Source organism: Schistocerca gregaria, chromosome 3 (assembly GCF_023897955.1).
Source record: "Schistocerca gregaria isolate iqSchGreg1 chromosome 3, iqSchGreg1.2, whole genome shotgun sequence".
NCBI classification, from domain to species: Eukaryota; Metazoa; Arthropoda; class Insecta; order Orthoptera; family Acrididae; genus Schistocerca; species Schistocerca gregaria.
The window spans coordinates 257973256-257999165 of NC_064922.1; the positions used below are offsets into that span (position 1 = coordinate 257973256).

Below are 25910 nucleotides of genomic sequence, written 5' to 3' on the forward strand. Positions count from 1 at the left end.
CCCACACACCATTCACGAGTGGAAAAGAAAAATCGCGAAGTGATGTTGGTACACGAATTATTCTCCACCAGACACCTTAGGGTGGCTTTCAGAGAATAGATGAGATGTAAGTATAGATGTGAGACATTTAAAAAAAATGTGATGTCCTTCACAGACATATTTCTTCGAATTAAACTATTTGGGAACGATCGTGAACATTCGCCAACTTACAAATTTTACCATTTCGCTGTCACTGGACCGTTTATGCCTCGCGGTAGATTATCATGCAATTTGCTGCACGTTACTGTTATGAAGCTTGAGTCAAATGGCTTCGTTCCAAAAGTGTTAAACATCGTATATCACATATAGGAGGATCGAGGTGACTGCCACATGAGACACTAATTTATACGTAATGATAAAGAGCTTGTCATTTCGCATGAACTACCGAAATGTCAAATATTTGTAATCATAAATAGGATGGAAATGCTTTCTCGAAATTATACATCATAAACGAAAATTTGATTAACACTGGAGTATACAGGCTCCACGTCAAAGTACCTAGGGGACGCATGTATCCTCTTCTCCCCGCGTTGGAAAATAAAACGGGGAAGAATTGTTTTTTTCATGCTGTTTACTTCTGACGACGAATTTAAATAAAATAATCATACAGTAATATCTTTCACTGAGAAATTGTAGTGAAAGATTAGTTGCCTTCCGAGATCTGGGATCCAAAGTTGAACATGATGTCTGAATTACTGCTGCCTGCAGGCAGCCACCACTGTGCTTCCGCTCTCAGCGATAACCAACGCGCATTAATTTCTCATCCTCTAAATAAAAATAAAATGAAGAAAATAACATAAAAATTGAAAATTCACGTATGGTAGAGAAGTCCATAGCGTCTTTAAGCATGTCAAGAGTCTGCTCTTAATTTTGATTACGGTTGGAATTTTGTTTTTCTTGAGCTAGGCGAAGTTTTAGCGTCCGTAAGTGTCCTGTTTGAAAATAAACAGACAGTGGTGTTGCACAGTGGAAGTGACAGCACAGGTGGAGCGGCGAAAGCTAGGTTCACACTGGTGTATTTGTGGCAGCATCAGTTGAGCCAGACAGCAGTGAAATGCCAACTACTTCACACCGGACTATAAGCAGCTCGGAGGTTCGGACTCACAGCTCTGGCTCCTCGGTGCAGGAACGCCACTGCAGCTGCGGCAGGAAATACAGTTCGGCGCGGGCCATGCCGCCGGGAGACGCTTCGCTTGCAGACTGCGGCGGTCCGCGAATAAACCGCCTCTTCGCAGCGCAGCGATCCCGCCCCTCAAAGCTTGGATCCTGGCGGAGGCTGCAGTGCTGCCGCCAACCGGCAGATTTCTGTGACGCCGATGGCGCTGTGGTGTATCGTATTCGATGTCACGCACGACACTTGCAAACAATAGATGAACTGGTAGTGCAGTTGCGCTCTATCGAAACTATGGCGCTGTAGTTCTGGTGCAATACGTATATGACGTAGTAAATGGTAGGGCTACCGATAGTATTGGTAGTATTAATATGGAAAGAAACATAATTGAATGTGTGAGAGAGAAACTGGGAGCCGACGACTTCTCTTTGGTTTTCTTTGTTCGTTTCTTTGTCTTGAACATATTTACAACCGCATATCGTCCATTGTTAATCCATTGTTTATCTTATATACTTTCAAAATATAAACTGCAACCGGACCTTGTGACCGAGCGGTTCTAGGCGCTTCAGTCTGGAACCGCGCTGCTGCTGTGGTCACAGGTTCGAATCCTGCTTCGGGCATGGATGTGTGTGATGTCCTTAGGCTAGTTGGGTTTAAGTAGTCTGGGGACTGATGACCTCAGAGATTAAGTCTCGTAGTGCTTAGAGCCATCTGAACCATTTTATAAACTGCATTTTATAAGTAATAGTTTATCATGTAACCAAAGCAATTACTTTTGAGGCAAGCAGTTTACATGCACAGCTACAGCAAAACCTGTATAATTATTGTTGTTATTACATTATATACTAAATAGAACGTTCTTCTTCATGGTGAAAGGCAAGAGTTTCGTGTTATTACTGATAAGTGTGAAAGTTGTTTATGAATAATAGAAACATGTTTCATATAAGCTAGACGAAATAGTTTCGTGTTATTACTGAAGTGTGAAAGTTCTTTATGAATATGAGAAACATGTTTCATATAAGCTAGACGAAATAGTTTCGTGTTATCACTGATAAGTGTGAAAGTTGTTTATGAATAATAGAAACATGTTTCATATATGATAGACGAAATATTGGCGCGATGTTCGATATGTTTTTATTCTTAGTTTTTTTCTAAATTTTACCTTTCTTTTCAAGAAATTGCACTTTCTAGAACTATATGATATATTTGTATTGTTTTCATTTTTACAACAGCCCTCTGTCTCAACTTACAATTGAAAAATTTTCGATTAAAATCTGAATTAAACACTGACAATTTTAGTTTCGCTATGAATACTGTTTATTTGTAACAGACTAGGGGATAACTATGAAGACCACAAATGCCCCGTAGATTACGCGGCCATTTATGTAGTCTCGCTCAGTCTCTAGACGGTTCACCGCTTCCGGTGTCTAGGAGAATCTGGTAAGGCACTGACGGCATACGCACACACAGCGATAGAAATGAGGTAATGCCCGACAGGTATGTAACACAGTTAATGTACTGATAACGCGGCTACGATGTTAACTAAATAATGCCACTAGAAATACTATCATTGTCTACTTTTACTTATGGTAGGCTACAGTAGTCTACGGTAGGTTAACAACTCTAACTTGCAGATTTCGTCTTCCTAGATTTCAAAGGCGTTCGAAAATGTGCCACATCGTCGACTACTACCAAAAATATGATCGTAGGGAGCATTTTCGCATTGCGATTGGTTAGAGGAATGTGCAAAGTATGACTTTACAGGAAGGACAGGCGATTAATTTTGCATATGTACAAAAGTGAAAGCACTGAGCTCAAAGTTTACGGTAGCAAAAAAGAAATAGAAAGGGAGTGAGACAAAGGTGCTCTCTATCACTGTACTTATTTAATATGTTCATCGAGGAGGCAATGGCAACAGTAAAAATAATGAAAGAAAAGACGAGTGGAATCAAAATAAATGATATACATATTCACTCCATGAGAATGGCCGGATGTATTGCTATGGTGGCATACAGAGAAGGAAGTAAATAAAAATGCTTAACGCCTTAAATAAAGAGAGAAATAAAAGTAAAATCAGAAATACATACCAAGAAGACGAAAGTCATGGTTATTGGCCAAAAAGAGGTAGAGGTAAGACTGACATAAGAAAAGGCAGTGAGCAGCTCTAGGAAGTAACCAAATTTGACAGTTTCGGCAATAGTGTGGTGGAAAAGAATAGATGTCTCAAGTAAATCAAAAGAAGTATAGCACTCGCCAAGAGCGCCTTCCAGAATGAGAAGGAGCTTCTGGCATCCACACTGAGAAATGATATATAAAAACCTGTGTATTATGTAGTGTCGCGAGATACGTACGTGAAAGCTGGACGTTAACAAAACAGGAGAAAGCTCAACTCGAAGTTGCTGAAATGTATTTCTGCAGGAGAATTACAAGAACTAGCTGCACTGACAGAAAAACAAATGAGATGGTTCTGCAAGAAATAAGAAACAAAAGAAGAACTATTGAAACTTATAGGCCAGCGCAAAGCAAAACTCATTGGACACGTATTCAGACATCATATTCTTTTACAAAAGATGAAGATGGAGACGACTGCTAAAGAGAAAAAGTTGTGGGTGCAGCCTTTTGAAAGAGGAAGAAGAAGAAGCCAGTATGTGATCCTGAATAACGAATGTTCGAAGGAAACAAGCGACACGGGGCGTCCGTCAGTAATGACGCCGAATGGTTCAAATGGCTCTAAGCGCTATGGGACTTAATCTCTGAGGTCATCAGTCCCCTACACTTATAACTACTTAAACCTAACTAACCTAAGGACATCAGACACATCCATGCCCGAGGCAGGATTCGAACCTGCGACCGTAGCAGCCGCGTGGTTCCGGGCTGAAGCGCCTAGAGTCGCCCGACCACAGCGGCCGGCAATGACGCCTATTTTTTTCAATATACATAAACGATTTATCAGACATCATCAGTTTTAGTAGAAATACAAAATTGTTCGCTGGCGACGCTATTGCCTGCAGTAAAGCACTGCCTTCGCACAATTGTTAGCAATTGCATAGACAGTTGGACGAAGTTTCCACTTGCTGTAATGAGTGACAGTTCTCTTTAAATGGGATTAAATGTAAGGCAATGCGTGTAACAAAGAGAGAGGACCCTATAGTATCTGATTCCAACATTATTGGTCAATATTTGGAGTGGGTCACATTGTGCAAGTATTTGGAAGTAAGATAAGCGATATGAAATGGGACGAGCACGTGAAATCTGTAATAGGGAATCTAAATGGAATATATAGATTTATTGGAACAATGGAATGCATCTTTAAAAGAAAACCGAATGCTGAACGATAGTGCGATCAATTCTGGACAATTGTCCCAGTGTTTGGAGTCTTTATCACGTTGGCTTGACGAGGAACATCGAATTCAGGGACGCGACGCTACGATCGTAACTGGTCGGTGTAACTTACATGGGAATCCACAAACAAAAAACACTCTAAGGTGAATTTAGGAAATTTCTGTTCGAAGAAGACTGCGCTACCATTAAGCCGCCGTCTTCATACAAGATAGTCATAATTAAAATTTCGCAACTTGAGTGAATTATCGTAGGACAAAGAAACTTTGTGGAAACATTTGGAAGGATATGCAGAAGATAAATAACCCAGTAAGTCATTGAAAGAAACACATTTTACTTTCCACTGCTTTGTTTACGTTCCAACTTACAAACGCTGCTCAGTGTGACGACCATCTTCGTTCGCGACACTCTGGAACTGCACTAGATATTTCTCTACATCTGCCTGATACAATAGGGATTACCAGGGAATATTGAGCTGTCATTTCACAGCTCGTGCACTCCATGAAGATCGCACACCGCGTCCAGCATTGTCAGCCATGGCAACAGCAACTTCTTCAACAATTTGTGCCGCAGTTTTCCACTGGCCACTACCAGGATCAAATCCTAAATATGCACATTTCCGTATCTTGTTCTTCAGCTACCTGTGCGGAAAGAGCGCCTCTACTTACTACGTCGACACTCGCGAAGAGCACTTGCACTGTTGCTGTTGTTTTCGCAAAACAGTTTCACGAGTAAGGCCCTGCCCAGACCTGTCTGCAACTGTTAATTCACACTGATGCTTTTGTTTCGATCCTACATCGCCATACCATACCGGCACCTAACGGCAAGTCATGACACTAACGCCACCAACGAAGCAAAGTCTGCAGCGCACAGTCTGAACATGATTCCTATAAAGTTAAGTACCCTTACGGTAAACAGTTTTACGTCTACTCTCGCTCAAATTGCGAAAATTTAGTTATAACTACCCTGTACATCTCGCGTAGGGATCATTAGAATCAGGCGAGACAGATGCAGGTGCTGGCAGGCATGTAGATAGTCATTTTCCCCCCCTCTCTCAATACGTTAAAGAAGTAGGGGAAAAAATCAGTAATATAGATACGACAGACACTTCGCCATGCACTGTACAGTGGCTTGTGGAGTGTATATATATGTAGTGTAGATCTAGAAGCGAATGCCCATGGCGGAAGAAAATATTCTTCACGGAAATTGGCCGACAGTGAAGAAATGAAATGGCATTGTTAGCCGGGAGGCCCCATTTGGGGGAGTTCGGCCGCTGTATTGCAAGTCATTTTTAGTTGATGCCACTTCGGCGACTTTCTAGTTAATGATGATGAAATGACGAAGAAAGGACACACAACACCCAGCCATCTCGAAGCAGAGAAAATCCCTGACCCCGCCGGGAATCGAACCCGGGCCCTGTGCGCGGGAAGCGAGAACGCTACCGCAATACCACGAGGGCAGTCAAGAAAAAAAAGCAGCTGTGATGCGACTGTATTGCTCACCACATGGAACACCAGCGGGCAGAATTTACAGTACTCGTACTAAACGGGCTAAATTTGACTTATCTCCTAATGAAAAGATTATGACAGCATTGTCTTTTCATTAAGAGGCATTATTTTATGTAAAAAGTTTAGAGAATATATAGAGTATGAAACTTACAGTGTATGTACCTTGAAACAGGGAGCGCAAATTACCCAGATTATATTCATCCCCTATTTGAGAATGAGAGAATTTTGCTACTTCCAACAAACTTTACACATAATTTCAGACTTTTATGAAACTTATTCTCGCTGACACTCCTGACAAAATGACGAAACAAACAAAAAAAACTATCGCTTACTATATTTCCGCTGTTCATGCACTGACAGTGCCACAATAGGCATGAGGTTTGAATTTATTGCTTATTTTGTGCTACCTCTACAGCGTCCACATATACCACTAAATCTACCTGCAAAATTACTTCGCACGACGCACAGTTTTGAAGGAGCGGGAGGAGCTTAGTGTTTAACGTCCTTCGACAACGAGGTCATTAGAGACGTAGCACAAGCTCGGATTAGGGAAGGAAATCAGCCGTACCCTTTCGAAGGAACCATCCCGGCATTTACCTTAATCGATGAAGGGAAATCACGGAAAACCTAAATCAGGAAGGCCGGGCGCGGATTTGAAACGTCGTCCTCCCGAAAGCGAGCCCAGTGTACTAACCACTGCGATACCCTGTTCGGTGCAGTTTTGGAGGTCTGACCTTTTATACATGGTAGTTCGATTAAAAACATCTTATTAGAATCCAGTGATGCTAGTGCACAGATGAGATGTGGTGTCCCATGAAGTTTCCACTTCGTGTCCAAATTTTTCTTTTGCACATTAATGACTTTTCCTCAACATCAGCAGATGTCAACCACCGAAAAGTGCCTGGCAGAGGATACGGAGCATCGTAACACGTTACGGTTTCTTTCCGTTTGGTTTGATGTTTGGTTTCTGGGGCACTCAACTGCTTGGTCATCAGCGCCCGTACAAAGTTCCAATTTTTACACAGTCCAGATTTCTTTTTACACAGTCAATTTAGTCACTGTCACGAATGATGAAGAGGACAACACAAACCCCCAGTCGGGGGGGAAAAGAAAAATTCCCAACCCAGCCGGGAATCGATCCCGGGACCCCATGATCCACAGGCAGCAACGCTAACCTCTAGACCACGAGCTGCGGACCTTCTTTCCGTTCAATTCGTGTTATGAAGTGCGGGAAGAAAGGCAGCAAAAAAGTTGTACGTAAGCTAATCTTGTCTTCGCGTTGCTGAAGAATCTTCTTGTCAAACGTCATACTTTTCTCCGTGTCGGCTCACAACCATCTGCTGCTGTAAATTAAGTATGTGTTCCGTATACTCAGCTATAGGTTCTGCGTGCATTGCGTCATCAGTTCTGTTCGCGCTTGAGCTGAAGGTTTTCATTGTTGGGGCTAATGAAAGGCATAAGTCAGTGCGTTGTTTAATGATGTTATATTGTGTGATGGCCAATGTCCACGCAATAAACAGAAGGTTGAATGGTCGCAATCACCATAAACGAGTATTACAACTTAAAAAGTTTATTCAAAACCTGTCACGGTCGCCATAGTAATTTTTCCTCCTATCTATGTAATTATGTAGTTATGTAGTTCTCAATTCGTTCGAGCAATCAATCATTCATAATAGGAAACACAATCATAACTCAGTCACTCAAAATGATTCAGAAATTTTACTTGTTAGGATGAAATCAGGCGATGATTCTTCTTCTCTGCAGGCTCGTGCTTTGCGGCAGTCTGCTAATCTGTACAAATAAAATGCCTCGTATTTTTGGGAGCGTTGTATAAACCTCAGATCAAGCGGATATTTGGCTTTGATGAAGTTTAACCTTCCGAAGAAGTAATGGAGCTCTTGGATTATTAAATGCAGGTTCGTATCCAGTCTTTTGGAAGTTCCCTTCTGATTAAAACCACGCAATGTATCGATGAATATCATAAATTCTCAACTTCAAATAATGTAAATTCTTACAGACCTTTTGTATGAAGGAGCCTTTTAATCGTACAATTTCGTATCAGTTATCTTTTGTCATAAATCTCAACAATGCTCAGACTAATCGGCACGAAGACAATCTCGGGGAAGCTTTTTTCTAACAACCACCAGAGAGAGTACTACAAAGAATAATTATGCGCTCATGGCATAGCTATTGTATGAAACTACTTTGCGCATGGATTCTGCGAGTATGAAGATAGAAAATTAGTAAACGTCATTCAAGGGTAGAATTGTATCAGAATAATTCATCGAATATGAAGAGATATTACAAAAGAAAAGAAAAACAAACGCTGTAACACGTGCCGCGCTTGATAAGTATTTTCAATAAGGCGGTGACCTTAGCCATTACACTATGGACACCAAACTGGTTCCTTTCTGTACGTTACATGTACTGTTGCGCGTTGCTTTTCCTCTCCTGAAGAACACGAGTTGCGAATCAGTGTTTAGAATGAGTCGTGCCTCGTTGGAGAGAACATGGCGTCCTTGAGGCACGGTCCACTGGTCTTATTCGCCACGCATCTTGACAGGTTCTCCTTTCCGCGGATTAGACACACACATTACCAGTGGCCCGAAGCAACTGGTGGGAGAAAAAGCGTGGTTGCTGCAAGACCCGACACCATTTGGTCGGCAAACACTGGACGATTATGTCTCGTCGCTAATGAAGTTAACAGTATTGAAGACTAGATGTAATCCTTGGCCAACCTGATATGGGTTGACGTGGCGTATCTTCGTTGCTTTGGAGCGACCAGGTGACCTCTATCTACAATGGAGCTATTGCTAGTCGCCCAGTTGTCAACGTCATCACCATTGGCTCTTAATTACATACTCGGTGACAGGGGCTTTGTGGTGACTGTGGTCTAAGAGGTTTGTCTCTGCTTAATTTTTCATTTCCAATTACAGGGCGCTTCCTAGGAGATTCAAAAGGCGTAGTTAGGTGCTTTTCAAACGTAAACTTGGTTAGTTGAAACTGCGGAAGTGTTTATCGGTAACCATGCGACGGTCGGATTTTGACGTCATCCGACCGCTACCACGGATTACGTAGTCGCGTCGATGTGTTACGGAGCTATATAGTAGAAGAATTGGCACGGTTGCTTTATGTAGCACTAAGAAGGACAAATGATCTACTTTTTACTTTCTACTTATCTGTTGAAGTATTTTGTGTGTTTTTAAATTTCTATGCCATCTCTATACATCATTATCGATAAGTCTAACATCTGCACGAGCTTTGAGGTTATTATTAACATTGTCTGATAGGTTATTAATATAACTTCAACAGAGAATGTTCCAAGACACTTGCCTGCGGCATCCCAAAGATTATTTCTACATTTGTCACTAATGTTTCATCCGAGATAGCATGGTGCGGTCTACCTACGATGATATGATGAAACCAGTCACAACTTTCTTTTGATAACGCATATCATCTTACTTTCGTTAAGAGGCGTTGGTGTGGCACTGAATTGGTGTGTACCACTCGTTAAGAATCACACTGGGAATGGCATTTACCACAATACAGCACAATATCGTCTAAAGGGCACACGATCCCCATTCTAGTCAAAGTTGATGTAACTTTCTAGTAAATGTAACTAATTATCAACCCACACGTTACTGGCCTTTCTGTGCGCCACTGTGCCAGGGAATGGTTTACTGCAACTAACACACATTTTGAAAGTCTCATAAGTGTATCAGCTTTTTTGTTTACTTCCTAATGTCCGCGCAGTTAAGTCCATCAAAAAGAGCTTTGTTCTCCGTCTTGCGTCACGTCTTCCTCATACTAAGGACCTTCTTGTCGCCTTAATGTGGTATCAAATCGCCGAAGGTTGATAAATCAACAGATAACCCGCGTCTTTCGTATTAGACTCCGTAAGTTTCCGGACGTGTAAGTCAGTTTGTTTATATTTACATTCTGTATCCTGCAGCTGCAGACGGGTAGTCATTTACAGCTAATCAGAAATTGACATCAAATGATTTGATACCTTCGAATGACACAGATTCACATCAAAAGCCATTAGAGTTAAGCTGCATATTCGTCTTGTCTTCTCGGTCAGTACAAACAGGAGGTGCAAGCAGATGATTTATGACAGTCATACTCCCAGCAGTGATACATAGATTCTTATCATTAAATCACCTCATCAAATGCATCACTTACAAGACTAATGCATTAAATACCGTTAGAGAAGTTTTGGACTTTGTGATACCAGATCAACTGCTAATTGACAATAGCTTGTCACCACAATCTTCAAACTGATTTAAGAATCAACGTCACTTCCACTTAATACACTTCCACGAGAAGCAGTTTAATTTGATCGTCGTTTGCCACCTTGATTTTGGGTCCTATCCCGTTTGCCCGTAAAGTTGTCTTTAGTGATCATATTTATTTCCAAAGTACGGCGAAGTCTTAACATCATTTCCGAGACCAGAACATAACCAGAAACACTAGAAAGGCAAAAATTTCTGTAAAAACTGAGAACTTGATATGAAAATATTTGTTCCAGCAAAAAAACTTCCAATTCGAAGATGTAATAAAAATATCCGTAATTACCGTCAAATTTTCCTCACGAATATTTTGCATGGCATTGCCCTCAATATACTGAAATGCTTGTTAATGAAGTATAGGGAAAGAGCTTTGAAACACGATTCATTCTACAATACAGAATTCATCTCCTTTTCTGATATGAGTGCTAAACTCTCAAAGTACATTCGACTTCTTGACGTATGCTATAACTGCCCTCATAAACGTCAGCTGATATCAATATTGCAGAAACTATGTCGGCATTCCACTGATATGATCAGTGACATGAAGGATAAATTTCTTGTGGTGTTCATTCCAGCCGGCCGCGGTGGCCGAGCGGTTCTAGGCGCTCGGTCCAGAACCGCGCAGGTGCGAATCCTGCCTCGGGCATGGATGTGTGTGATGTGCTTAGGTTAGCTTAAGTAGTTCTAAGTTCTAGGGGACTGATGACCACAGATGTTAAGTCCCATAGTGCTCAGAGCCATTTGAACCATTTGTTCACTCCAAAGACAGGTTCGATGCAACTCTTCATGCCGTTCTATCCGGTGGGAACCTCTTCATCTCTGCATAACTACCGTAACTCACATCCATTTGAAGCAGCTTACTGCATTCAAGCTTTGGTTTTCCTTTACAATTATAATCCCTCCCACCGCCCGCCCGGTTAGCCGTGCGGTCTAACGCACGGCTTTCCAGATTGGGAATGAGCGCCTGATCCTCGGCACGAATCCGCCCAGGGGACTTGTGTCGAGGTCCGGCGATCCGGCCCGTGTGTGGATGGTTTTTAGGCGGTTTTCCATCTGCCTCGGAGAATGCGGGCTGGTTCCCCTGATTCCGCCTCAGCTACATCATGTCGGCAATTGCTGCACAAAAAAGTTCTCCACGTGTGAGACGTTCCCTGGGGGGCTCCACCGAGTGCCGAACCGCACAATAACCCCAAACCCCAAAAGAGTGGTTCGGTCTGAGTCCGAGGAGGGGTGAAGTGGACTGCGGTAGTCGTCGTGGGTTTGTGGACCACTGCGGCTGCGGCGGGGACGGAGCCTCTCCGTCGTTTTTAGGCCCCCGGTTAACATACAATACAATACCATACTCCCCCCCCTCCCCTCCCACACACACACATACACACACTCATACACTACCGGACTGACATTTCCTTGACACCTCACGATGTTTCCTATCAACCAACCGCTTCTTTTACTTAAGTTGTGCCATAAATTTCTGTCTTTCCCAGTTCGATTCAGTGACTCCTCATTTGCCGCGCGTGGTAGCCGTGCTGTTTGAAGCGTCTTGTCACGGTTCGCGCGGCTGCCCCTGTCGGAGGTTCGAGTCCTCCCTCGGGCATGGGTGTATGTGTTGTCCTTAGGGTAACTTAGTTAAAGTTAGATTAAGTAGTGCGTAAGCCTAGGGACCGATGACTTCAGCAGTTTAGTCCCACAGTCTTTACCACAAATTTCCAAAACTCCTTATTTGTTTTCTGATCGACCCATCTAATCACCAGAATTCTTCTGTAGCTCCACATCTCAAAAGCTCATGTATTATTCTTGTGCGAGTTGTCTATCTTCCACGTTTCCGTTTTAGTCTTCTAAGATAAGCCGTTGGGTAGTATCGCCTCGTGCATTCCTGCATTCCTCCGGAACCCAAACTCATTCTCCCCAGGATCGACCTCTACCAGTTTTTCATTTATAATTCGCATCATTGTTTTTCAGCCAAGACCTACACCAAATGTCCGACGTGATTATAGCCGCACGACGGACTTTACACCCTCTGAACGCGGAATGGTAGTTGAAGCTAGACGCATGGGATATTACATTTCGGAAATCGTTAGGGAATTTAATATTCCGACATCCACAGAGCATTACCTCTCACACGGACAAAGCTGTGAGCGACAGTCTTGACTTAAAGAACGACAGCTGTCGTTGTGTAGAGTTGTCGTTTGCTACAAACATGCAACACAGCTGAAATAAACCGTAGAAATCAATGTGGGACGTACATCGAATGTATCCGTAAGGGCAGTGCGGGCGGCGAAATGTGGCGCTAATAGGCTATGACAGCAGACGACCGACCCGAGTGCCTTTGCTAACGGCACGAAATCGCCTGCAGCGACTCTCCTGGACTCCTGACCATATCGGTTGGACCCCAGGCGACTGGAAGACCGTGGCCTGGTCAGATGAGCCCCGATTTCAGTTGGTAAGAGCTGATGGTAGGCTTCGAGCGTGACGCAGACCCCACGAAGCCATGGACCCAAGTTGTCAGCAAGGCACTGTGCAAGCTGATGGAGGCTCCGTAATGACATCGGCTGTGTTCGCAGGATCCTTTGGTCCAACTGAAGCGATCATTGACTGTAAACACTTATGTTCGGCAACCTGGGGACCATTTGCAGCCATTCATGGTTGGTTGGTTGGTTGGGGAAGGAGACCAGACAGCGTGGTCATCGGTTTCATCGGTGTACGGAAGGATGGGGAAGGAAGTCGGCCATGCCCTTTCAGAGGAACCATCCCGGCATTTGCCTGCAGTGATTTAGGGAAATCAGGGAAAACCTAAATCAGGATGGCCGGACGCGGGATTGAACCGTCGTCCTCCCGAATGCGAGTCCAGTGCCTTACCACTGCGCCACCTCGCTCGGTGCCATTCATGGACTATGTTTCCAAATAACGTTCTCATGTCACCTCGCCACAGTTGTTCGCAATGGGTTTGAAGAATTCGAGTGAATGATTTGGCTAGCCAGAACAGCCGACATGTATTCCATCGAACATTTATGCGATGTAGTCGAGAGGTCAGGTAGTGCACAAAACCCTGCGCTGGCAGTACTTTCGCATTTATGGACAGCCGTCCGGGGAGGCCGAGCGGTTGTAGGCGCTACAGTCTGGAACCGCGTGGACGCTACGGTCGCAGGTTCGAATCCTGCCTCGGGCATGTATGTGTGTGATGTCCTTAGGTTGATTACGTTTAAATAGTTCTAAGTTCAATGGGACTGATGACCTAAGAAGTTACGTCCCATAGTGCTCAGAGCCATTTGAACCATTTATGGACAGCTGTACATCTACATGACTACTCTGCAATTCACATTTAAGTGCTTGGCAGAGGGTTCATCGAACCACAATCATACTATCTCTCTACTATTCCACTCCCGAACAGCGAGCGGGAAAAACGAACACCTAAACCTTTCTGTTCGAGCTCTGATTTCTCTTATTTTATTTTGATGATCATTCCTACCTATGTAGGTTGGGGTCAACAAAATATTTTCGCATTCGGAAGAGAAAGTTGGTGACTGAAATTTCGTAAAAAGGTCTCGCCGCGACGAAAAACGTCTATGCTGTAATGACTTCCATCCCAACTCGTGTATCATATCTGCCACACTCTCTCCCCTATAACGCGATAATACAAAACGAGCTGCCCTTTTTTGCACCCTTTCGATGTCCTCCGTCAATCCCACCTGGTAAGGATCCCACACCGCGCAGCAATATTCTAACAGAGGACGAACGAGTGTAGTGTAAGCTGTCTCTTTAGTGGACTTGTTGCATCTTCTAAGTGTCCTGCCAATGAAACGCAACCTTTGGTTCGCCTTCCCGACAATATTATCTATGTGGTCCTTTCAACTGAAGTTGTTCGTAATTTTAACACCCAGGTACTTAGTTGAATTGACAGCCTTGAGAATTGTACTATTTATCGAGTAATCGAATTCCAACGGATTTCTTTTGGAACTCGTGTGGATCATCTCACACTTTTCGTTATTTAGCGTCAACTGCCACCTGACACACCATACAGCAATCTTTTCTAAATCGCTTTGCAGCTGATACTGGTCTTCGGATGACCTTACTAGACGGTAAATTACAGCATCATCTGCGAACAGTCTAAGAGAACTGCTCAAATTGTCACCCAGGTCATTTATATAGATCAGGAACAGTAGAGGTCCCAGGACGCTTCCCTGGGGAACACCTGATATCACTTCAGTTTTACTCGATGATTTGCCGTCTATTACTACGAACTGCGACCTTCCTGACAGGAAATCACGAATCCAGTCGCACAACTGAGACGATACCCCATAGGCCCGCAGCTTGATTAGAAGTCGCTTGTGAGGAACGGTATCGAAAGCTTTCTGGAAATCTAGAAATACGGAATCCACTTGAGATCCCCTGTCGATAGCGGCCATTACTTCGTGCGAATAAAGAGCTAGCTGCGTTGCACAAGAGCGATGTTTTCTGAAGCCATGCAGATTACGTGTCAATAGATCGTTCCCTTCGAGGTGATTCATAATGTTTGAATACAGTATATGCTCCAAAACCCTACTGCAAACCGACGTCAATGATATAGGTCTGTAGTTAAATGGATTACTCCTACTACCCTTCTTGAACACTGGTGCGACCTGCGCAATTTTCCAATCTGTAGGTACAGATCTATCGGTGAGCGAGCGGTTGTATATGAGTGCTAAGTAGGGAGCTATAGTATCAGCGTAATCTGAAAGGAACCTAATCGGTATACAATCTGGACCTGAGGACTTGCCCGTATCAAGCGATTTGAGTTGCTTCGCAACCCCTAAGGTATCTACTTCTAAGAAACTCATGCTAGCAGATGTTCGTGTTTCACATTCTGGAATGTTCCATTCGTCTTCCCTGGTGAAGGAATTTCGGAAAACTGCGTTCAATAACTCCGCTTTAGCGGCACAGTTGTCGATAACAGTACCATCGGCACTGCGCAGCGAAGGTATTGACTGCGTCTTGCCGCTTGTGTACTTTACATACGACCAGAATTTCTTCGGATTTTCTACCAAATTTCGAGACAATGTTACGTTGTGGAACCTATTAAAGGCATCTCGCATCGAAGTACGTGCCAAATTTCGCGCGTCTGTAAATTTTAGCCCATCTTCGGGATTTCGCGTTCTTCTGAACTGTAGATACGGCAGATACGGCATGGCTTAGTATTTCAGCAGGGGACTTCCAACGATTTGTAAAGTCCATGCCACGTAGAGTTGCTGTATTACGCCGAAAAAAAAGGAGGTCCGACACGATATTAGGACGTGTACCCTGACTTTTGTCACATCAGTGTATTAAACTGATGATTCAGTAGTATTCCCATCTGTCAGCAGCTGTCCTCTTTGGAACTGGGATTATTACGTTCTTCCTGAAGCCTGAGTGTATTTCACCTGTCTCATATATCTTGCACGACAAATGGAATACTTTTGTAATGGTTGGCGCTCCCAAGAATCTCAGTAATTATCGGGGAATGTCGTCTACTCCAGCGGCGTCGTTTCCACTTAGATCGATCAGTGCTCTCTCAATTTCTTCTCGCAGTATCATATCTCCCATCTCATCTTCACCTAGTCCTCAAGTTTGTTCCTCTTATATACACCACCTATTTATTTCTTCCATCTTTCATCTTTCACTTTCTTGCTTGGTACTGGCTTGCCATCTGAACTTTTAATGTTCATATACTTGCTTCTATTTCCTCCAAAAGCCTCTTTAAAAACCAAAATCAGAATAACCAGTTTTTTAAGCCTATATACCATATTTTCGTACAAAAAGCTTCAATGTTCAAATGGCTCTGAGCACTATGAGACTTAACATCTGTGGTTATCAGCCCGATAGACTTAGAACTACTTAAACCTAACTAACCTAAGGACATCACACACATCCATGCCCGGGGCAGGATTCGAACCTGCGACCGTAGCAGCAGCGCAGTTCCGGACTGGAGCGCCTAGAACCGCTCGGCCACAACGGCCGGCCAAAAAGCTTCGTTTATCCCGATTTTTATAGTGAGAGATCGTTCTTTCAGGGTGCAATCCACGATTAGATACCGGGGTTGTGTACTCATATTGGTAACTGTGTAGAGTTTGGACGTTATACAACTTGTACTCATTGTCGTACACGTTTCAGTTCACTCGAAAATGTCTCTGTAACCGCCAGAGCTTTCACTAAAAGCCAGTCTCAACTGACATACAGTCTCGACTGATATGATATCATCTTTGTTAAATAAGAGTGAAGCCTGAAACATTTTTTCCTATTAGAAGTCCAGAATCTTAACCACTGCAAAGTTAGTTTGATAAATCACTGAATGTAATAGTCTGAACATGCACGAAATTATTTGCTCGATGTTGAGCAGCGGTCTTCTATTCAAGAAAACACATCTGTAGAATATACCACTCCTGTTACTGTGCTCTCTATTTTGCGTCGTATCTACATAGTGCTTGACATGAATGCTGGAACGATTGCTGTCAGTGTCTCGCTCCCAGCTCCATCCCCCGTTGCTCTTAGTACAACACACGCTTGTAGAATCTGTTACCGGGCATCCGTCTGCATAGAGGTTTCTAGTGAAGACAGAACCCAGTACACCATTCCCGTAGGATGGACATCAGAAGGGAAAGCACCGTTTGGCGAACCGCTAGACAGTACGACGGAAACGTTACTACGTATGTTGCTCAGCAGAAAACATTGAAATGAATCTCGGATTATTCACGGAGAACGCGGGTATACGCGGAGAAAATTTCGACGAAATTGAAATCCTGCATGTTTTCAGCATTTACTGCTATTAATTGCAAGCACAAGCAAACGTAATGTCATGTACACTGATTATACAAATGACACGTTTGTCCAGCCATACGCGATACTTCATTAGATTAGCCAAAATTCGAAATATTCAGGCTATGCTGTCAGCAAAGACTTAAACAGAAACGAGGACATAAATTGTCTAATTGTGAGTTAGGAAAATGTTGGACTATACATCATCGTTTGGATTTGTATGATAATGTGGAAGAAAGTCCTACAGAACCAAACTTTCCAGAGAATAACCACGTACATCATAAATGTTTTAGGCCTAATTTTTATTTCAATAATCATTATATAAAACATGTATTTTCTTGAACTGAATAAAACGTGATCCACTGTTTAATTGCATAAACGTGCCGAAACATGTTTGGCCAATTATTTCCATAATACGAGGAACTCAATTCCTACCATAATGTTAGCACTGCACTGAGCTTTGTTTATTTTTATTTATTTATTTGCTACCGATTTGGAAGCGACTACAGCTTCATCTTCATGCACTTAGAGCTGTGATCTATTTGATACATCAAGTACATCCCGTTAACGTACTGCAGCATCTGCATCTACATTTATACTCTGCAAAACACTGTAAAGTAGGGCTTTCCATTTTACCATTAACTAGAGCTTCGTAACATCCAATTCCTGTTTGAAGCGCAGGAACAATGTCTGCTTAAACACCTTTGTGTGCGCTGTAAATGTTCTATTCATTTCCTCGTGATTTGTAGGGGAGCGATTAGTGTTTAACGTCTTTTCGACAACGAGATTATTACAGTCGGGGGGGGGGGGGGGGGGGGGGATACGAAGGGCGTGTAAGCGATAACTGTTTACGCCGTACCACATTGGTGTAGGCGAAGGCGAGACGAACAGTTTTTATGAGAGACACCTGCGGTCTACCAAGCCGGAAAACAACCTCGGATTGGCCTACAAAAACCAACTAAGCTACAGCGCATGCGCGCTGTGTGAGATTTAGAATATCCTCCAGCCCACTTACGCCACTGGCCTACCGCTTGAAATTCTTTTCTGGCTACAATCGTGGTTGAACACTGAACACATTTCGTTCTTACACTTACAAATTGTTAAATTACCGCTTGTGTCAATTTTATGCAAAAGCTTCTGAATTTTAAGAGTGTAATATTAACGATTAAATCGTTTTATTTCTCTGGGCTTCTTACCACGAGACCACTATGCTTGCAAAGTTTAAATTTGGCTGCAACTGTAAACTTATTTAGATTCTACAGAACCTTTACAGATGTCTTTTTTCTTTAAATACCTCAAGGGAAAATTTAAATATAATTAAATGAAAATTTTCAAAAATCTTACTGACTAGGGGGTTTTCGTCCCTACTCCCCTTTCACCACCGTGGCACGTAAACAGTTGTCGTTCTTTGAAACTTGTAGTCGGGGGTTGCTCACTTAATAGCGGTTTCTGAAACTTCGTAAACAGACTTCTTCGGAAGTTTGCGCCTATGTTCAAGCGTCTGTCAGCCCAGATTGTTCAGCATCTACGTGACGCTCTGGCTTGGGTCAACAAGTCTGTGACCATTCGTCCTACCGCACTTTCAATACGTTCAGTATCCCCTGCCACCTGTAACGTTACATCCCTCCCCCCCCCCCCTCCCCCCTCTAGCATTGCTTTTCATGAACAGTAGTTGTGGATACCAGTATTATTTTTCGAATTTTGGATAGGGCTATATTATCTCAGCTGCTTTTCTGAAAACTTTCATATAATTTTATACACAATATGTTATATTTCAAGCTAAAATTTATGAAAAGGACTTAATTTATTTTCTATGTTACAACTGATAAATACTATCTCTGAATGTACAGTTATAATTATTTTTTGTAGAAATATTCGCAATTACGAATTATTTGGCACACTTAAAATTTCTATTGTTAATTAGTCAATCTAGTATTGTTCATTATGTTTATTTCTGGGTTCATTTATGAAATAATAATCGAAACTAATAGAAATTCATTTGTCAAGAAAAATTCCAAAGGGTTCATAATTTTTCTTGAAAAATGAATTTCTATTAGTTTCGATTATTATTTCATAAACAAACCCAGAAATAATCATAATGAACAATACTAGATTGACTAATTAACAATAGAAATTTTAAGTGTGCCAAATAATTCGTAATTTCGAACATTTCTACAAAAATGATTATAACTGTACATTCAGAGCTAGTATTCATCGATTGTAACATTAAAAATAAAGTAATTCATTTTCATAAATTTTAGCTTACTGTTATTTAGGCTAAGTGAGGCAGTAGTAAGCATGTTTCTCATGTGACCGGACGTATTTTTGTATTTAGGGTGAACAATGTAATTTGGACTCTGTTAATGCGAAATTGAAAAGACTGTGTGATATACTACAATGTGACAAAATAAATTAACGTATCAACAAAAATTCTGCAATAACAATCTTCAATTTTATTTATATCAATTCAACCATGACGACCTAAAATGTGAGAATTTCAGCTTCAAGAAGCAGACGGCTGGAGAAGATGAACTGGAGCCAACTTTACACGAAAAGCTAAGTAAACTAGAAAGTTTATTGTAATCTTGGCCCCTCTCAACTTTTTCATAAAAGACTTTGCTTATTGTGGACAATAATTGGAATTAGGAAGGAGGGTGGCGATTACATCCCTCAATTGTAGTAGCTATATATCTGATAGCTATAATTGTTATTTACCGGTTCCCTTCAGATCACCAAAGTTAAGTGCTGCCGGGCTGGGCTAGCACCTGGATGGGTGACTATCCGGTCTGCCGAGCGCTGTTGGTAAGCGGGGTGCACTCTGCCGTTGTCAGGCAACCGGAGGAGCTACTTGATTGAGAAGTAGCAGCTGCGGTTACGGAAATCGACGTACGGCCGGGAGAGCGGTGTGCTGACCACATGACCCTCCATATCCGCATCCAGTGACGCCTGTGGGCTGAGGATGACACGGCGGCCGGTCTGTATCGTTGGGCCTTCATGGCCTGTTCGGGAGCAGTTTATTTTCGTTTATAATTGTTGTATGTAATATAGCTACTACATCAGATAAGGCTGGAGTACATTAACAAGATATACTTGCTATTTTGTCTAAAACTGACATGGTGAGACTGTGGCTGTGTACAATTAATGTAGGTTAATTCTTACGAAGGAGAAAACAGCAACCAGCCACTATTAATACTGCTATTTATTTAGGTAAATAGCGCCGTTGCCGGTATCGAACTGGCAAGTTCATCATCAGACGGCTGTTCACATGAGTTTCAAGATACACTTGACAATATCGTCCGTTTTCGATATTTAATATTCTACTGTGGAGAAGTATTTTTGGTGTGTTGTTGCCGTCGAAAATTCCGCACGATTTTGTTGCAAAGTTCAAAACCGGTAACGGCGCTATTTACCTAAATAAATAGCAGTATTAACTGTGGCTGGTTGCTGTTTTCAAAATATACTTGTCGTAGTATATCACATGAATCACAGCGCCATCGTGCCTGATGCTGCAACTGTAGCTGCTTCGATATCGATCTAAAAAAAATTAAAATATAACTGTGGAGTAAAACTAGAAAGAGAGTAGCCTTTACTCTCCAAAATAAAATTTCGTAATTCGTCTTAAACGATTAGGCGTGACTGCAGAGAGCTTTAATATGATTGGCCTCCCAACTGCAAGTCAAATGCCGCACCGTCTGCTGCACCTGGCGCGCCAACAATGAGTTGAGCAGGAGAGAGGGAAACAAATGATCCGGCACACGAGCCATCCGCTGAGAATAGTACAGTAGTATGCGGGCTTGAAACGCACTTCTTCCGAAATACAAAGTTTCTGTCACTTGAACTAATTTTCGTCTCGTCTTCTTCGCGTCACCGCGCATCGTTGACCCAGCTCCTGTAATGCTGTGAGGTTCACGTACACTGCACAAAGCCGGCGGTGCCTTACCTGCTCGTAGGACAGTAGAAAGCTGCGGTCTGTGCTCACTGCTCGGCCACCACCGCGACGCGCTGCGTCTGTCAGTCGTCACCGGCGCCGCTGTCCGCTGTTGCCCTCTCCACGCGGCGAGGCAGAATGCAAAGCATTCGCGCGCGCGCGGCCGTCGCGTTATATACGGCGCGCAGCTGACATACGCTCGCGGAGAAAGGCGCGCCAGGGGCAGGACGAGCGCCGAGAGACAACACAGTGCAGCTAGGGGGGGGGGGGGGGGGGCGGCTGTCCGTCCTTCCCCGTCCCCACCACCGCGCGCTGCGTCAGCGGCCGCGCCGGCGCGTGCGAATCTCCAGCGACCGCTACGCACCTGTACTGAGCTCCACGTCACTCTCAAGGGACACGAAAAATTCGCCACGAACGAAACAGCCCTACCGCGGCTGTTATTTGGCAGTAGTGCGGGAGGAACTGAGAACAAAATTTGCGGACACATTATCTGCGCGCGGAAATTGCGTTTCCAAGCTCCTCCTAATCTGCGAATGGGGGAAAGAAATACAGTAGAAGAAGAATGGGTAGCTCTGAGGGATGAAGTAGTGAAGGCAGCAGAGGATCAAGTAGGTAAAAAGACGAGCGCTAGTAGAAACCCTTGGGTAACAGAAGAAATATTGAATTTAATTGATGAAAGAAGAAAATATAAAAACGCACTAAATGAAGCAGGCAAAAAGGAATACAAACGACTCAAAAACGAGATTGACAGGAAGTGCAAAATGGCTTAGCAGAGATGGCTATAGGCCAAATATAAGGATGTAGAGGCTTATCTCACTAGGGGTAAGATAGATACTGCCTACAGGAAAATTAAAGAGACCTTTGGAGATAAGAGAACCACTTGTATGAACATCAAGAGCTCAGATCGAAACGTAGTTCTAAGCAAAGAAGGGAAATCAGAAAGGTGGAAGGAGTATATAGAGTGGCTATACATGGGAGATGTACTTGAGGGCAATGTTATAGAAATGGAAGAGGATGTAGATGAAATGGGAGATATGATACTGCGTGAAGGGTTTGATTGAGCACTGAAAGACCTAAGTCGAAACAAGGCCCCAGGAGTAGACAACATTCCATTAGAACTACTGACGGCCTTGGGAGAGCCAGTCCTGACAAAACTCTACCATCTGGTGAGCAAGACGTATGACACAGGTGAAATACACTCAGACTTCAAAAAGAATATAATAATTCCAATCCCAAAGAAAGAAGGTGTTGACAGATGTGAAAATTTTCGAACAATCAGTTTTATAAGCCACAGCTGCAAAATACTAACACGAATTCTTTACAGACGAATGGAAAAACTAGTAGAAGCCGACCTCAGGGAAGATCAGTTTGGATTCCATAGAAACACTGGAACACGTGAGGCAATACTGACCTTACAAGTTATCTTAGAAGAAAGATTAAGGAATTGCAAACCTATGTTTCTAGCATTTGTAGACTTAGAGAAAGCTTTTGACAATGTTGACTGGAATACTCTCTTTCAAATTCTAAAGGTGCCAGGGGTAAAATACAGGGAGCGAAAGGCTATTTACAATTTGTACAGAAACCAGATGGCAGTTATAAGAGTCGAGGGGCATGAAAGGGAAGCAGTGGTTGGGAAGGGAGTAACACAGGGTTGTAGCCTCTCCCTGATGTTGTTCAATCTGTATATTGAGCAAGCAGTAAAGGAAACAAAAGAAAAATTTGGAGAAGGTATTAAAATCCATGGAGAAGAAATAAAAAGGTTGAGGTTAGCCGATGACATTGTAATTCTGTCAGAGACAGCAAAGGACTTGGAAGAGCAGTTGAATGGAATGGACAGTGTCTTGAAAGGAGGATATAAGATGAACATCAACAAAAGCAAAACGAGGATAATGGAATGTAGTCGAATTAAGTCGGGTGATGCTGAGGGAATTAGATTAGGAAATGGGACACTTAAAGTAGTAAAGGAGTTTTGCTATTTGGGGAGCAAAATAACTGATGATGGTCGAAGTAGAGAGGATATACAATGTAGACTGGCAATGGGAAGGAAAGCGTTTCTGAAGAAGAAAAATATGTTAACATCGAGTGTAGATTTAAATATCAGGAAGTCGTTTCTGAAAGTATTTGTTTGGAGTGTAGCCATGTATGGAAGTGAATCGTGGACGATAAATAGTTCAGACAAGAAGAGAATAGAAGCTTTCGAAATGTGGTGCTACAGAAGAATGCTGAAGATTAGATGGATAGATCACATAACTAATGAGGAGGCATTGAATAGAATTTGGGAGTAGAGGAGCTTGTGGCACAACATGACTAGAAGAAGGGTTCGGTTGGTAGGAGATGTTCTGAGACATCGAGGATCACCAATTTAGTGTTGGAGGGCAGTGTGGACGGTACAAATCGTGGAGGGAGACCAAGAGATGAATACACTAAGCAGATTCAGAAGGATGTAGGTTGCAGTAAGTACTGGGAGATGAAGAAGCTTGCACAGGATAGAGCATCATGGAGAGCTGCATCACACCAGTCTCAGGACTGAAAACCATCCACATCCGCAGTAGACAGGAACAACGCGCGGATGCGCAGAAGTGGATCCTAGCGAGGCGCTTTCTGTTTCTTATTCATTGTTTAATTGTCATGGGGCCAGCGGCTGAGTCCAGGTTTTCAGTATTTCAGCTATTGCAACTTTTCGGCGAGTAGTATACACTACTGGCCACTAAAATTGCTACACCAAGAAGAAATGCAGATGATAAACGGGTATTCATTGGACAAATATGTTATACTAGAACTGACATGTGATTACATTTCCACGCAGTTTGGGTGCATAGATCCTGAGAAATCAGTACCCAGAACTACCACCTCTGGCCGTAATAACGGCCTTGATACGCCTGGGCATTGAGTCAAACAGAGCTTGGATGGCGTGCACAGGTACAGCTGCTCATGCAGCTTCAACACGATGCCACTGTTTATCAAGAGTAGTGACTGTCGTATTCTGATGAGCCTATTGCTCTGCCACCATTCACCAGACGTTTTCAATTGGTGAGAGATATGGAGAATGTGCTGGCCAGGGCAGCAGTCGAACATTTTCTGTATCCAGAAAGGCCCACACAGGACCTGCAACATGCGGTCGCGCATTATCCTGCTGAAATGTAGGGTTTCGTAGGAGATCGAATGAAGGGTAGAGCCACGGGTCGTGACACATCTGAAATGTAACGTCCACTGTTCAAAGAGCTGTCAATGCGAGCAAGAGCTGACCGAGACGTGTAACCAATGGCACCCCATACCATCACGCCTGGTGATACGCCAGTATAGCGATGATGAATACACGCTTCCAGCTTGCGGTCACCTCGATGCGACCATCATGATGCTGTAAACAGAACGTGGATTCATCTGAAAAAATGACGTTTTGCCATTCGTGCACCCAGGTTCGTCGTTGAGTACACGATGGCAGGCGCTCCTGCCTTTGATGCAACGTCAAGGGTAACCGCAGCCATGGTCTCCGAGCTGATAGTCCATGCTGCTGCAAACGTCGTCGAACTGCTCGTGCAGATGGTTGTTGTCTCACAAACGTCCCCATCTGTTGACTCAGGGATCGAGACATGGCTGCGCGATCATTTACAGCCATGCGGATAAGATGCCTGTCATCTCGACTGCTAGTGATACGAGGCCGTTGGGATCCGGCACGGCCTTCCGTATTACCCTCCTGAACCCATCGATTCCATATTCTGTTAACAGTCATTGGATCATGACCAACGCGAGCAGCAATGTTGCGATACGATCAACCGCAATCGCGATAGGCTACAATCCGACCTTTATCAAAGTCGGAAACGTGATGGTACACATTTCTCCTCCTTACACGAGGCATCACAACAATGTTTCACCAGGCACCGCCAGTCAACTGCTGTTTGTGTAGGAGAAATCGGTTGGAAACTTTCCTCATGTCAGCACGTTGTAGGTTTCGACACCGGCGCCAACCTCGTGTGACTGCTCTGAGAAGCTAACCATTTGCATATCACAGCATCTTCTTCCTGTCGGTTAAATTTCGCGTCTGTAGCACGTCATATTCTTGGTGTAGTAATATTAATGGCCAGTAGTGTAGATTTATGTATCAGTCAGTCTTTTCTGAAAGTATTTGTATTGGGTGTAACCATGTATGTATGCGAAACATGGACGATAAACAGTGTAGACAAGAAGAGAAGAGAAGCTTTTGAAATTTGGTGCTTCAGAAGAATGCTGAATATTATATGGGTAAATCACGTAACTAATGAGGAGGTACTAAACAGAATTGGGGAGAAGAGGAATTTGTGGCACAGCGTGACTAGAAGAAGGGATCAGTCGGTAGGACACGTTCTGAGGCACTGCCACTCTGGAGGGAAGCGTGGATGGTAAAATTCGCTGAGGGAGATCAAGAGATGAATACACTATGCAGATTTTTAAGAATGTAGGTTGCAGCAGTTACCCGGAGATGAAGAGGCTTGCACAGGATACAGTCGCATGGACAGGTGCATCGAACCAGTCTTTGGGCTGAAGACCACAAGAACAATAACAAATATTTATGAATGTGGTAATAATTTTCACCGGCAAACTTTCTTTTTCTGTATATTGTTGTTCACAAAATCATTATTTGTACTGCGTGATGATTTTTCTGGAGAAAAGTTAATTGGTACTTTGAACGACGTGTCGCTAATGTCAAACGTTTACAAATTGTTTTTGTAAGGAATTATAACACACTTTTTTTAACGCGTACCTTAAAGTAAGGAAATAGTTCAGATTCACACGTGGTGATTCTTATTGACGTTTAAAAACCGTACAGGGACGTAGATGACGCTGCCACAAGTAATTTAATATGTGACACATGAGGCGGCAAATGTCGGGAAATACCCCAAAAGTAGATGACAAATATTGAACACGTGACGTCACCAGATGACGTATCTCGCCGC

General features: G+C 43.1%; 1 protein-coding gene across 2 annotated transcripts in view; it reads right to left on the minus strand.

Moving 5' to 3' along the window:
* LOC126356204 (zwittermicin A synthase ZmaJ) overlaps window positions 1–21141 on the minus strand; it is a 133537-nt gene extending 112396 nt beyond the window's left edge. Inside the window, exon 1 of one of the 2 annotated variants that reach the window (XM_050007011.1) lies at window positions 20992–21141. Coding sequence is in view for 1 of the 2 variants with exons in the window: in XM_050007009.1 (XP_049862966.1) it covers window positions 1145–1212 (68 nt within the window). In the remaining variant the exon portion in view is untranslated. Of the gene's footprint in view, window positions 1–1144; window positions 1419–20991 lie in introns of those variants that run through there. The other variant, XM_050007009.1, reaches the window with a different exon arrangement.
* Window positions 21142–25910: the final 4769 nt, after the last annotated feature.